Raw genomic sequence first — 15,634 nt, 5'->3', positions numbered from 1 at the left:
TACTGATACAACAAAATCAATCCCGAGACAGAATGTAACGTTCAGAGGCTAAAAACATGTATTTAAAACAGCACAAAACATTCCCCAATGCATGAGTTAATTTTCTTTTTTGGGGGGGGGGGGCCACGCTGGCCAACTTCTTGGCTATTAAGTGTATGTGAAAAATCATTTTAGAGCTTGTATTTCTAGTCCTGTATTTAAGAATCAAATCTCTCATCCGTACATGTCCAGATCATTAACCAATCAGTTCCTGGTCTCTTTAATAAACATTACTGACTGCCCTCCCCTCCCCGGCACTTGAGCACGATGGCCACTTACCCGCACACGTAAACATGACCGTTCTCCTGAAGAAGGACCCTTGCCACCTGCTTGCTGTGACGCTGGATGCTGTCTTGCACATACTTTGCTGGGGCTTCTTCCTCCCCCACAGGAGCATCTCTTGAGAAGGAAACTTTCAAGTGAGTGAGAATTCCACACTTAAGGAAATGTCTGAGCTCCTCTCTGAAATACAATATCTAATACGTCACTGGAAGGTTTGTAATTTAAAGCTGAAAAAGTCTGATATTAGCATTGTACGGCATGGCTGAGCCTTACAACGCTAGAATTGTGAAGTACCTGAATAAATAATCCCTATCCTTATGTCTGCAGCCAAAAAACAACCACATTGCTCCAAAGTGTCCATCTGGGTGATGTTCTTGGAGTTTCTCTCTAGGTGAAAAAGAAAGTTGAGATGTTTGATATAAAGAATAGGTAAAAGCAATCTTTCTTTTTCCTTTTACCTCTCCAGATAGGTCTGTAAAATCCACCTTCGCAGTCACTCAAACAAAGTCCACGTACTGAATTAATATCTTACTACCCGCAGGGTACCTGGGCCACTCCAGCAGACACTACAAATAAAGTAAGCTTACCTATGAGCTGCAGACATCTATGAGCTTTATATGACATCTCTGTAGTGAGGATAATTCAACATATCACATTGTGAAACCCAGACTAATTTCTACATTAAATATTCATAACAATTTTATGAATAAAAATTAACTCTCAATTAACATAATAGAAAAGTGGCACCGGGAATTTTTTTTGTTTAATAAATTCATTCATCGTCTTTATTTTTGGCTGCGTTGAGTCTTCACCGCTGCGCGCAGGCCCTCTCCAGTTGCGGCGAGCGGGGGCCCCTCTTCGCTACGGCGCATGGGCCTCTCATTGCGGCGGCCTCTCCTGTTGCAGAGCATGCATGGGCTCTAGGTGCACAGGCCTCAGCAGCCGCGGTGCACGGGCCCAGCTGCTCCACAGCATGTGGGATCCTCCCAGACCAGGGATCAAACCTGTGTCCCCTGCATTGGCAGGTGGACCCTCAACCACTGCGCCACCAGGGAAGTCCCGGCACCGGGCTTTAAAAGGTAGAATGGTCTGCTGTGAAATGTTTCAAAAATGATGGACGCACCCTACACTTTTTTGATTTCTTAAGAAAAAAAAAAAGAAAAGAAAACAACAAAAAGACTTTGTCCAAAGGATATTACTCCACTATCTGGGGAACATTACCTAAGAATTGTTATTTCACAAACAGGGAGAGAAGCACAATTTTATTTATTTATTTTATAAAAAATAGTTGTGTTCTGATACAAAGATACATGTATTAATATCATTCTGTTGAAAATTACTGATGTTAAGGGTTTAACTTTGAAACTGTTGGTGTCCTTGGATCTTTGGGACTACCAATTTTACCTAGCTAAGGAAGAGATGGGACGGCTGCACAGAGGTGGGCTTGCAATCTGTCCCCAAATACATGCACTATGGGTCAGCAGGGGAAAAAGAAAAAGAATGTACTAGAGTAAAAATGGAAGTTCTAGTAAAAAGCACAATTTCTAGAAGACATATTTACTTTGCCCATGGTGACAAATTATGCTATGCTATCACACATTTGATAATAATTTTTTAAAATAAAAATTTTACAACCAAAGTCCAATATCCTAAAACCCACTGAAGAAACAAAAAAGCTCTGTATTACACACTTCCACCCAGGACCACAAGGGACACATTTTCTCACCAGCCCAAGAAAATACATACCTATGTTGCAGGAAGCCAATGAAAGGTGCTATGCCGGTTCCTGGACCCACCATTATGATGGGGACTGAGGGGTCATTCGGTAAATGGAAAAAATTTGTTGCCCGAGGAGATATGGATATCTGAAATATTAAACCAATGCTCATAAGTTCGGATAAAAACCAGACAAAAGCATATAACCAAGGTGATGCTTGCTAAAGAAATCAGAAAGTGCAACTTCCCCTCAAAGAAGCATCATAAAATTAAATAGCAGCCCTAAATCTTACTGAAACCACAAACACATTTGTCAGTGCAGAGAAATAAACAAGTCTGTCTTGTAAATTTTTCTTTTCTATCCAAATCAAAGGTATTTTAAAAATGACAGGCACGATATTTCTGAGGTAGAACACTGAATAAATAATAATTGAGTTCTTTTTCTAGGCCCAAGAAAAAGATCTGCTTCCTAGTAGGCAACCCATTATAGGTGTCATGAAGAAATGCACAAAAAAATGAAGACATTATTCTTCATGTTAGGACATAAAGGGACAATGAAGATTAACATCAAGATGCAGTGAAGGTTTTAAGTGAAAATTAGGCAAGTGCAAGAGAAATTAAGGGGCTGCCCCAAAGATACCAGAGTGCTGCGCTACAGTTGCTACCCTAGGTCCCACGTTACCTGTGTTTGTTGCAAAACTAGAATAAGTGATACATAGATAAAATCTTTTTGCTATAATTTCAAAAGGGTTTTCTTCTAAATCATGTGCCAGGGATACTTAAGGGAATCAATTTGTAAATATATCCATCTTTCAGTTTCACTTTGCCATATGCTTTAGTTACACAGAGGGATACTAACAGTTAATGACAGGAATCTTTCCCTCCATTCCCTGCTGGTATAATTGTATATATTTTAACCTTTAATTCAAGGAAAATTGTCTGAAGTTCATCAACAGGAGGAACACAGTACTTTTTAAATGAAGAACTGGCAGAGCTGTATCAAATGAGTGTTCTCATTTTGGAATGAAACTGTAATTACTATTTTGTTAGCCCACTTGATTCATCCACTTAACCATGTCATTGAAGGTACTCAATATGACAAACACTAGGACAGAGAAATGAGCAAAACCAAACCTGTCTTCATGGGACTTATATTCTAGTGGGTGGAAAAGACAATAAACAAACATATATTTATAGAATGACAGGTAATGATAAGTCCCAGGAAGCAAAATAAAACAGGAGAGGATGGGTATGGCAGGAAACTGCTGAAGAGGCCACACTCCCGGTGCTCCAGGGACCGCAAAGAGACCAGAACACCAGTCAGCTCCCGCTGTAAATCTCCGATGGCTTACAACGCCAAACGCTTACTTTTGGCTCTGCTCAGTGGCTGCAGCTCTGCACCGTGATCTCCTTCACTTGGATCCAAACCCAAGCAGCATCCCTGACCTGCATCATTCCATCCCATGTCAGAGCGAAAGAGCAAGAGAGGCAAGCCACAGCATCCTATCAGGTTCAGAGCGCCTGCTGAGATGGGGCATAATCCTGTCTGCTCACCTTTCACTGGCCAAGGCTGGTCACATGGCCAGGCTACACATGAATGGGAGGGCAAGTCTACTCTTCCTCCGGGGGCAGAGGCATCTGTGAACAACAGTACTATCTACCAGTCGGGGGAGGGCGTGCGGTGGATGGATCCTGAATGAAATACGGTACTACACGGCACAATGACATTTAAGTAGCTTTAAATTATATCCTTTCTATCTGTACCTCTAGTGCCTCAATGCTGGGTAGTCAACAAAAATCTGTTAAAATGTGGAAAGAAGAAGAAAAGGGCAGAAGGGAGGAAAGAAAGAATATGTAAAAGGCACCCATGCTTGGTGTTTGTAATACAGCATCAATATATGTTTTTTTTTTTTTTTTTAGCTTTCTGGAGATCATCTGCTATTTTTATGAGATCATCAAGTGACACAATACTTTCATGTCAGTACTACGATATTTCTTTACAAAAAAGAAGTTTCTCATGTTCTCAACATTTTGTTGATACGAGGGACACACACGGTAAAGCACCTGTTCCAGGCAGCAGATTGGGAAAATACCAAGTTAAAGGGCAATTTCAAGTCCTAGTCTTCCCTTAAGCTCACTCAAGTGTATATCAGAAGTCTGAATTCCCCCTAAGTGCTGTCAACTTTTTAACTTCAGTAACTTATAGCAACCAAACCAGTAATAAGATAACATTTACAACTGACATGTTCATTCTCCAATACCATGGAGAAGGCTTCATGATAAAGACTGAAATTTTTTTTAAATTTCAACCATCCTTGTGGGTGAGAAGGGAGAACGTAATTGCTCCCTATGCATACGGTCTCGAATGAGATTTTGCCAAGTGTGGATCAAAATATAAAATAACACCACGGCTCCAACAAAAGGGGAAGAAACAGGGGCAGGGGAAAATCCTACTATGCAAAACTGAAGGACATAAAATTAATCTCTGGTTGTCAACTGCCATTTTAAGATGACGTCTTTGGAGCACAGGACGCCGACTTGAGCATAAAATGAGGCTGTTCCTCATCACCAGTCTTCCCTGTGTACTTGACTCCTCCTGTGCCAACCTACCAAGAACATTAACGCAAAGGTCTTCTCCTTTATGAATGTGACAAGCAAGACGCAAAGAGTATATGTATTATATAAAATTCATGCTTTACACATTTAGGAAACACATGCACTACACTGAGTGCAAGTAATGTTCTCCTGACTTTCCAAAAGAGATATTAAAATTCAAGTAGGGCATACATTTTCCTTTGAATAATTTGATGGGAACGGACAATGCAGGGGACCCTACACTGTTTTTTCTAATCGGGCAAAGAGCACACTTCTAATGATGCCAAAACTGCCCACTCCTAATACCTCGGGCGCCAGGGCCTTCTCGCCGTCTGCCCGGGAGGCATGTGTGTTTGGCTGAAGAACCGATTCAACCAACGTGGCCAGCCAGCCCGTGCACACGCCCTTCCGCAGAGCCACCACCGTGGTGTCAGACCAAAACTCCACGATGTTAAAGATGAAATGAAGCTTCCCTGGGTGAAACAGACTGGAGCTGCAAAGACACAGAGATAAGTTTGTAAACGCCACCTCAGGACCAACACATACAGGCCAAGTTAGGCCTTTTTTACTGCATGAGGGTATTTCCTAATGGGCTCTAAACCTACCTTCTTCCTCTTCAGAAAACAGTTCTGTTGCTTACTTCAAAGCACACCCCCCCCCCACCCGGCGACCTAGGTTTGTGATGTCATTCAGGAGAGTTTCTGGTTACCTGTTTGCCGCCAAGACTGAATGAGATTTATACCAGCTTTCCTCCCTCTTCCCTACGTCCACCCAGGGAAGGCGGCCGGGCACACCAGTAAGGCCGCAGGCGGAGGACCTACAGACTCGCTGAGTGGGGACACGGCTCTGGACCACAAGAGCCACTGAAGAGCCAAACCCTGTGACCTCCGGGAGGACACAGTCCAAGCCTGGTCTTCTTCACTCCTCATCACGTCTGCTACTGTCTCACACGCATCTGGTAAGTTTTCAGTAAATGGATTTGTAGCTACTAAGCATTTGGAAGTCAGAGTTTCATTACATTTTAGGAGAAAGAGGCTAAGTATTACGTTAATAAACGTCAGTACCTTGCACATGAATATGGTCTGGGTTGGAGCTTAGGAAGATGTTCTAGAAAAAAATTAAAATAAGCAATTATTAATTCATTTCTACTGAAAATAAATTATATGTATATATGTAAATTATATGTAAAGATCTGAATTTGATTCCTACTTTCTTATTTAGAATTTCTAAATAACTTGTTTTAATTTTAAATCATATTTTAGAGCACACATAAATTCACTGTGTCTAAGTAAAATATCACTAAATACTTTTTTCCAAATCTTAAAGACCAGACATATCACATTTCCTCAATCTGAACTCAGTATTTCTACCTAAAAGCTGTTTTATTTATTTTTTAAAGATCAAAGGGTAGTTAAGAGTAGGGTCCATGAATGGGCCTCAGAGTCAAGGAACCAATTACATTGTTTCTGGGGTGTGTCCAGAGTTTCCAGATTTGAAAAAAGATCATGACCCAAAAAAGATTAAGGACTATGGAAAATACTTAGGCTTGAAATATTTTTCCTTCATAATATTTATATGATAATAACAAAAAAAATAGGAGTGTAATGGTGGACATTTTTCAGTCAAGTTATCCAGAAACCTAGTGGTTTTAAGATACATAGGTACTCTTTTAAAAGGAGATTAAGAAGTCAGTATTTGAATATCTAACTGTCCACTATCAAACCCTGATACTTTTTTGTGTTCAGTATGTTATATTTTTGATAGTTATTTAGCAAAAATTTAGAAAGACCTTTCTAAAATGTCTTACAGTTGTAATATCAGGATAAGGTTTAATAGAGGGCTCACCTTAACACTTTAGTTATATTAAGTTTTCTTACAGAAATTCGAAAAAATGAAAACTTTTATGTCTTAATGCCTTTAATTTTTTTACATAACTATATAATAAATGATACATATAAGCTTAAAAAGGTAACAGAAAATCTATAAAAAGAAGTGGAACAATTTTTCCATGATTAACAGCTTTACGAGACTTCTTGTAACTTCCCTAATGGGTGTTCTGGTTGTTATCCCAACACCTCTATTAGCTCAAAAGACTCAAGTGAGGAGGGCAAGAGAGTTCATTCGAACAGGAAAGCAGGCAGGGCAGCCTCACCACTCTGAGGAGGAGGAAAGAGGACCCTAAGAAATAAAAAGGGAAGGAGGGCAGGGCCTGACTTGTCAAGCCGAGTGTCCTTAACCGTACTGGGCATCAAAAGGGACCTTGGGTAAAAAGTACATGTTTTCCTGTCACCAAACACGAACGCAAATTTTAAACATTTTACTATTTATCACCAAGGAAAACAGAGAGGAGACGACAAAATTACAAGCACAGGAAAGTAATGACGGCTTTAAAATCCGGTAAGATTGTTATAGTCACCGTCCCTAGAAACGTCTCCAATTCCTGAGGCCGGTTCCCCAGGGAAGATCTTAAAGTCTCTTCCGTTGGAGTGTGAGGACAGAAGACACAATGTGGGCACAACAGCAGCCTATATGACCTTTTTACATCTGGATGTTTTGTCTCCCCCAAGGCTGATGCCCCGGGGCACCGTGAGCAAGGCCACTGTTCGTCCTGGCGGACCTGCCCAGGTGGGGACGTTTCTGTACCCTCTGCACACGAAGCACAGGCTTCATCAAACTCCTCCAATTGTCACTATCTTTGAAAAAGATCCTTTCCTTGGAAACCTCACTTTTAGATAAAATTTGGCTAAGAGCTTTCTGAAAAACAGAGTAGAGGCTGAAGGCTGAACAAAAAAAGAGAATTAAGGCTGGCTACATTAAGAGAGCAAATGACAGTGACAATGGCAGGAAAGAAAAATGAAAAAATAAAAATTTACGCTTGGAAGAGAGATTCTTTGACTTCAAGAAGGCAGTTCAGCTGTCAAGACAGCGTGAAGAGCAGCTGTTAAGACGCTTACTTACTGATCACAGTGACCGAGATGCACCCCCACAGGCCTGCAGAGAACTCAGAGGTGCTCTCCCCACGGAGAGGCTGCCCCTCGGGGCTGGGGTGACTGTGACCGCGACCACTCACCGAGCAGGAGGCCGAGCGGAGGCCGGCAGGACGGAAAGGCCAGCAGCAGGTCTAAAAGGCAGGCGCGCGAGTCTCGGACGAAGCGGCTGTAGTCGGCTGCCCCCTGCCTGCTGCACAGCTCCTGCAGCCGTCGCTTCTCCGCGCCGTCGCCAGTGTGGTCCACGAGGGCTCGCAAGAACGCCTGTGGCCGAGGAAGCCGCCTTAGATCACCACGCGCTCTGTGGTTACAGCCGTTAGAACGCTGGGTGAGTACCCACCTGGGGATGTGCCCAGTTATCCAAGAAAAAGTGAGTGCGGTCACTAGGAGTGTGGTCAGGTTCATTTGTTATTCGTTTTGATGGCAGCCTGTTAGGCAAACCCCACTCTATGCTCCATTTTTGGTCACCTTCCCTATATCTTAAACCAGCCCAATCTCAAATTACATGGCAGGTATATGTGAGTAATCAGAAAGTCTCACAACTTAACGTTTCTATCTCAGGACGCAGTACCTGCTCTCGCCTTGGCTGATGATTGCAACCCAGATTTCTACATTTATTTGACCACTGCTCTGACAGGCACTGGGCAGATAAAGCACAGGGCAAAGAGGACACCTAACTTGCCCAAAAGGCTTCACAGGCGAGAGAGAGCCACATAAGTCAAGAAGTAACCAGCGTGCGACAGGCTGCCTATCCACCAGGGCACACGGACGTCCAGGCCTTCTAAGGCCAGAGGCTCCCCAGAAGGCAGGCCTGAGCCGAAGTCTGGCTGCACGGAAGAAAGGAGGTGACGGGCAGCCACAGACAGGGCAGAGCCACGGGAGGGCACGGGAGGCAGAGGCAAAAGCACGGCTCTTGGGAGCACGTGCGCTTCAACACAAATGCACGGAGATGCGGACACGGGCGGAGGCTGACGAACGGCGAGGGCCAGAGCATCCAGACCCCTGCACGGGGACTCTGAGTCACTTCAGAGCCATTGTGGAAAGAGGAGGAGGAGAACATAAATAAAGCAGAACAAGAAAGTCCCAGATCCCTAGTCTCAAGGACTGAACCAAGTCCAAACCCTTGGGCAAAAGACCAAACTTGCTAATGCCAACTTTTGGTTCTAATGCAATTCCAAGCACATCCATCATGGGACACATAAAGCTCTCATTACTCACGGGAAGCAAAGAACTTCGGCAAGTCATCTGCATCAAAGCTACCTGAAACGCGAGTGGGCACCACTACTTTTTATTCCATGGCTCCCACATCCCAGAGGGCTGGATGCCCTTAACAGGGAAAATGACATCCATGTTCCTGTGAGGGTCACGGGTTTCCACGGGCCCTGCCAAGAATCCCTTCTTAAACTATCCAGATACCAACAAATTACATGCCTTCTTCAAAGTGCCAGACACAGAACAAGCACCTGGGAAACGTTGTGGCGTAAAGCACCAGCTCTCTGCATGGATCTCTGGTAAGACAGGAGTTTACCAAGAACACTTCACACCACGCTTTCTCAAGTCAATAAAATTCCCTAAATTACAGGCTAAAACAGTAGCAATTGTAAATCCTTTACAATATTTTTCACTTTACAATTACAGAAACGTCATGGTACTAAAATAGGAAATACAGCACTGTGCAGAGAACAAACTGACAAATGTTACTAAAACTTAAATTAGAAATATTTTTAACACAGTAATTTTACTCCAAGGAATTTATTTTTTAGAAAAGACTTCAGGGGGCTTCCCTGGTGGTCCAGTGGGTAAGACTCCGCCCTCCCAACGCAGGGGGCCCAGGGTTCGAAACCTGGTCGGGAAACTAAGAAGTCCACGTGCATGCTGCAACTAAGAATTCGCATGCTGCAGCTAAGACCCGGCAGAGCCTAAATAAATAAATAAATAAAAATCTAAAAAAAAGTTTTTTAAAAATTTTCTTAATAAAAATAAAAAAGACATCAGGCACTTCCCTGGCGGTCCAGTGGTTAAGACTCCACGCCTCCAACGCAGGGGGCATGGGTTCGATCCCTGGTCGGGGAACTAAGATCCCACACGTCGCCCAGCGCAACCAAAAAATAAATAAATAAAAACATAAAAAAAAACTTCAAACAAGTGTGCAAAGATGAATTAGAATGTTCACCTATGTAGGTTTTTTAAATAGTGGGAAACTGGAAACAACCGTCCATAATCAAACCAACAATTGTTTTTTCCTTAAAAAAACATTTTTTAAAATTTATTTATTTATTTTTGGCTGCACTGGGTCTTCATTGCTGTGTGCAGGCTTTCTCTAGTTGCAGCGAGTAGGGGCTACTCTTTGTTGTAGTGCGCGGGCTTCTCACTGTAGTGGCTTCTCCTGTTGCACAGCATGGGCTATAGGTGCAAGGGCTTCAGCAGTTGTGGCACGTGGGCTCAGTAGTTGTGGCTCTCGGGCTCTACAGCACAGGCTCAGTAGTCGTGGCGCAGGGGCTTAGTTGCTCTGTGGCATGTGGGATTTTCCTGGACCAGGGATCGAACCCGTGTCCCTTGCATTGGCAGGCGGATTTTTAACCACTGTGCCACCAGGGAAGTCCTCAAATCAACAACTGTGGTGCACCCATAGCATCTTTTAAAAGTATCTTCAGTACCTTTCCATGCTGGCATATCCAAACTCATTTCCTTTTAAGTGAAAAAAGGCATGTTGCAGAACAGCACATATACTACATGACCTCATTTTTCCTTAGCAAAACAAAATCCAAGTGTTAACTGCAGGGGTTTGGTTATGAAGGACTTTTGCTTCCTGAGTTACTTACTTTTGTGTCCAGACTTTTTGTAAGCATATTACTTTTACAGGAAGGAAAGATATGTTTTTAAATATGTACTTCATGAAATTTTCAGAAACGGTAGAGTTAAAACTAAAATTGTGAAACTATTTAATTTAATCAAGAAGTTCTCATCACAGTGAATTGTAGATTTACTCAAATTATATCTAGGACTAAGCCTCTCCTAAAGTAGTTCACTTCCCAAAGACTACAAATGCAGTAAACACAATAATAAAATAGAGAATAAACACTGCACCGCGGACAGGGTAGCCGAATAGTAGTACTATTTATGCTCACTGGCAATACAAGTTTGGTAAAGCACAGCCTGGAAAGTTTACCCATGAATATCCACTTGAGTAACATGGTTATAACAAAATCAGTAGTTCCCGGCATAACACTGACATCTAGTGGATCTTTCTGTCTCCAAATTCATCTAAACATCAATATAACCTACCAAAACCCTTCAGTGTTCCCTGCAGAATTCTGACATAATAAATAAGTACAGGATTTTACACAAAAGGGGTCTTCACAACATTAAACAGGTGGCAAGCAGTGGAAAGGCCCTACACGCCAAGCTTCCTGCCACCAATTAGAGAGAAAAAGTATCCACGTACAGCTGGAAAACACATGCTACGCCTAGAGCCACTTTCATCACTAGTTACCGTGCTACATCAAGTTAATGTCTAGAAAAGTAAGATTAAGAAAAAGCCCTACTTCAAAAATCTCATTTCAGTAGCAAACAAAAAACTTCAGTATAAGCACAACATGAAAATATTTGCCCGTGACAGCTACAAAGACACTGCACACCTTTGGAGCTATTCTGAACACACGCTGTGACGACCATGTTTTCTAAGCCTTCAAAGGGCAAATACCAGATTTAATAAACCCTACAAAGAGGTGAGCATATTTTTAAGTAGTCACCCAAAGAAGAAAGAAAAGTACCTTCTTAGGAACCGCTCGTATTTCAAGGCACCAGGTAAGAAGGAACTGGAGAGAACACTTCTCAGGTATATGCTGGGGCAAGGCTGCTCCTTTTCAGGCAGACAGGAAAGAGTCAATGACACAGAAAACAGAGAAGACAATGTTCTTCCATCCCTAAAAACACTAATAGCTGTAATATTTTACATTATAGTGCTATCAAAGGACTTGTGGCAATGTTTATTCAGTCAAAAAATTTCCTCAAAAGGAATACAGAAGAAAAAACCTACTTTACAAAAACAATGGTTATAAATTCAACAGCATTGTTGTACCAGCCATACCTACCAAATCGAGGTACACCGAACAAAAGAAAGGGAAATTATCCAAAACCACTGAACAAAAGAAAGGAACAAAAAGCCAAAAGATGGCAGTGGTCCAATAACACTGCCTATCATCCTCAAAAAGAAGTTCAGAACTGAATGAATTCCAGTTCAAGATTCTAAGCAAATAACTAAAAAATAACTTCCTTTAATTATGGAGCAAGCAATTATTTTCATATATTAAATAAGCAAAAACAAATATGCTATGAGAAACAAACATTAAAAAAAAAAAATTTTTTTTTTTTTTTTTTTTTTGGCCACGCCATGTGGCTTGCAGGATGTTGCCCCGGCCAAGGATTAAACTTGGGCCCCGGCAGTGAAAGCCTGGAGTCCTAACCACTAGGCCACCAGCGAACCCCCAACAAAAAACTTTTTAAGAAGATTCACATACTACAGGATTTTTTGCATGACAATTTTAATATATGCTAACCTAGAAACAAACTAATGCTGATTGCAAAAAACAGCCTAACAAATCAGCCCAACTAACCAACCTGCTTCTCCAAAACCAGTTACGTTCATTTTTTTAAGCGTTCCCCAGTTCGCTGCAAACTTGCTGATTGTTCCAGAGTTTTGAAAAAGCTGATTCTTCAACTTCACTTTTAATGTCTATAAGCATCCAAAGAGCATAAACTCTACTATCATCTCATTCAGTGTAATGGACTCATTCAGGGTACCTGATGTGATGTGAAAGTTAAAAACCTCCAAGCCCAGCAAGCGGCTGTGCTCCGCCTGCTGGCCCATGGCTGACCCTGGGAATCTGTGCAGACTCGCCCTGCTCACCTCCAATCCCTTGGCCCAACGACTTCCTGGGAAATAAGAGATCAGGGCTGTACCTTTCTTCTTCGTGTCTGCCTTAATGTTCAAGACGACACAATGTTCTCTCCTGTCTGTGAGCTGCAGTCTTTGGAGTAGGTGCTGTACCTCAGAGTCACTGTTGGGACAGATCACGTTAAAGGCGTCTCCAGGCTGGTAGGAAAAATCTGTTTTCTAGAGAAGAACCAACATGAAATACAAAAAATTCCACATGAGTTAAACAGTTTTAGTTGTGGGGTAACAGAGTTTTAAATATATGACCATTTGAGTAAATGAATTAATTTATTGCAATTAGAATTATTTTGTTTCTAACAAATAAGCCCAAGTAACCAAACAAACATACTTTTATTAGGAGTTATTTTTTAAAAGAAATTCTGTAGTTATCCAATGTTTTGCTTTATACTGAGCATTCATAGACTAGAAATTAAGACCCTCTGCCTCTTCTAAAAATTGAGGTGCTCTGGTAAGTAGTGTTTTAATAATCCATGTAAAAATCCTCTCATAAAAACACACACACACACACATTAGGAGCAAAAGAAACTACTTAAGGCCGTCTGCACTGGTGTTCAATTTCCTTTCTTTGCTCCTTTTCTCTGGGGAGGAATAGGGGTCGGGGCGAGCAATTTCTTTTTCCTTAATGACACACGACGTCAAACCACCTGGCTCGGTACTGGTCCTGCACAAACCCGGGCTCCAGGTGGAGCCACCTCCCACAGCAGGTCTACTCAGAGCGGTGTGGGGTGTGGAGCGCTCTGGAGAGGGGCCTCTGGCCGCACACGCTCACACCTCTAGCCTGGGAGGGACGCAGGCTGTCCCTACCAGGTGGCCAAACCTCGCCCCGTTGTGACAAAAGTACAGAACAAGAGTGGAATGGTTTGGTGTACATACGATATTTAGCAATATGGATTAAAATGTTCAAAAGGAAAATGGAACCACTCAATACTATGTAAGCAAAACCATCTAGTTCTGACGCCTGTCACATTTCTTTCTTTCTATGAGAAACTCAAGCCCACATCGACGGCCTTGGTGCACCCTCTTCTGAGCCCAGCCCACGGAACCTTGCAGGGCCCTCGTCAAGGCTTGAGCTACGTGGCTGTGAGGACGTACAACCACAGTTTCTTAACCTGAGGCCAATGAGGCAGAGGCTGGGGAAGCCTCATGGATGGGGTTCAGAGAGGGAGTACATAAACGCCCCAAAACTGTGTGCAAAGTGTTTATATATAATCATTCTTCTGGAGAGGGGTCCGTGATTTCTTCCAGATCCTCAAAGGAACAAGGACCACCACTCTGAGACGTGAATGTCACACGACTGTCTAGTCTGGCTCTACTTCCAACTAGCCGCTGACCTCAGGTAAACAGCTTCCTTTCCAGGGGCTCTTATACGGAAATACTGTTCTGATTCCATTATTCTTTCGCGGCTTAATGAGTAAGGCAGCAACACTATGCTCTCAAGTAGAATCACCTCCAGTCACTCATTTTAGCCCCTCCTTGAAGTGTAAAGAAAAGGTATGAGGTGGAGAGAAAAAATGATGGGTCAAGAATAAAAAGGCCGCTGTCTGGCCACAGGCCTCACTCTTCCTGAGTGTGTAGATGAGGACACAGCGCAAGTCTCTGCATGTGCTGACAACATCCCTGTACTCAGAAACACATTCTGTAACTTACTGAAATGTCCAATTCTATCAGAAGAGTGGTTTTTATGGCATCATTCATAGTCAGTTGAACCGCCTTTGAAATTGGAACGTGAAAAATTGGATCCACTGAGGTCACAGGTGCTTGGCTTTGCTCCTTGAGAAACAAATGTGATAAAATATTACTAAATGCAGTTTTCAATTATACTTACCACTGCTTCACTTAGTGACAAGGTGAGAGCTACAGGATCTTTTAAAATGCCCTGCTATTTAAGTATTCTTCTCTAAGGTAAATGGCTACAGACATACGCCTCTCAGTCTTTCAGAAGAGAAGCTCATCTACACTTTAAACTTGTCTATTAGACTTCAGAATTTCTGAGATATACGGAAAATATCAGATACTACCATTTTTCATGTAAAGGTCTAACAGTCTTCCTAATGAACTATGCAAAAAGAAATAGCATGCATGCATATTTCAGAAGGAGATTCTAAAGGAAATGACAGATGTTTCAGGTTGGAAGTTGTCTGCACAGATGGTCACAGGAACCCTCAGAGTGGTGGGTTGGTGCTATCTTACAGAGCTTTCTCGACGATGGGAACGCTCCACGTCACTGGCCGACACGGAAGTCACTAGCCACGTGTGCACACTGAGCTCTTGGAAACATGCTTGTGTGACTAAGGAACTGAATTCTAATGAATTTTATTTAATTTTCATCAATTTAAATTTAAGTAGCCACACGTGGGAAAATATTAAGAAACCCAAATCTTTGTACAACCCTCTCCTTTCATAACTTGATGTTCCCAAGTTCTATTAAAAATAGAAACTTATATCTTAGAAAGTGCTAGTCAATTAGTTTTGGATAAGTGGCTGCATGGGAAAGCTAGAAAGAGGGTCAGGGCTGAGAGCCGGAGTCGAAGGAAGCGGGGCGCGCCTCAGCAAGGCTGCTGGGGGTGCTCACAGGCGGCCCTCGGCCAGCTCGCAGTCACCTTTGAGGATCACCTGAGCGCTCTCCGGTCCCACCTCCTTTCAGCCCATATCCATCGACTAATCAATGACTCTAAAGGCCCAGCCCCTTTGCACAACTCAGGACAACTCTGAAGGGCCACCCCAGCTTCAGACAACCCCGTGAGCGCAGCTGGGGCCTTTGCTGAGCCTGCGTCACAGCTCAGCTTCTCCCCGTGCCCAATCCTGCTTCTGTCCCCCCATACCCCAGGGTGTCAAGGACACCCTTGAAAACCATCTCACAGTGATCCCCGGGAACCCAGCCCGGGACAGTCAGCGCCAGAGTAAACCAAGAACGTTGCTAAAATGGGAGTGTGGGGGGCTTCCCTGGTGGCGCAGTGGTTGCGCGTCCGCCTGCCGATGCAGGGGAACCGGGTTCGCACCCCGGTCTGGGAGGATCCCACGTGCCGCGGAGCGGCCGGGCCCGTGAGCCATGGCCGCT

General features: G+C 43.0%; 1 protein-coding gene across 5 annotated transcripts in view; it reads right to left on the bottom strand.

The window, feature by feature from the left end:
• The window catches only part of MTRR (5-methyltetrahydrofolate-homocysteine methyltransferase reductase), a 31,727-nt gene that overhangs the window by 5,048 nt on the left and 11,045 nt on the right, over positions 1–15,634 (bottom strand). For 2 of the 5 annotated variants that reach the window (XM_024119590.2, XM_028492801.2), the window contains exons 6-14: positions 14,224–14,346; positions 12,582–12,735; positions 11,393–11,481; positions 7,703–7,883; positions 5,697–5,739; positions 4,939–5,125; positions 2,068–2,186; positions 616–708; positions 319–501 (exon numbers count right to left, since the gene is read on the bottom strand). In XM_024119590.2, the coding sequence (XP_023975358.1) occupies positions 319–501; positions 616–708; positions 2,068–2,186; positions 4,939–5,125; positions 5,697–5,739; positions 7,703–7,883; positions 11,393–11,481; positions 12,582–12,735; positions 14,224–14,346 (1,172 nt within the window). The remainder of the gene's footprint in view (positions 1–318; positions 502–615; positions 709–2,067; positions 2,187–4,938; positions 5,126–5,696; positions 5,740–7,702; positions 7,884–11,392; positions 11,482–12,581; positions 12,736–14,223; positions 14,347–15,634) is intronic. The other 3 variants (XM_024119589.2, XM_028492803.2, XM_028492804.2) reach the window with 3 other exon arrangements.

This window comes from Physeter macrocephalus, chromosome 8 (assembly GCF_002837175.3).
Source record: "Physeter macrocephalus isolate SW-GA chromosome 8, ASM283717v5, whole genome shotgun sequence".
Lineage (NCBI taxonomy): Eukaryota > Metazoa > Chordata > Mammalia > Artiodactyla > Physeteridae > Physeter > Physeter macrocephalus.
This window is presented reverse-complemented; position numbering and strand designations above follow the sequence as displayed.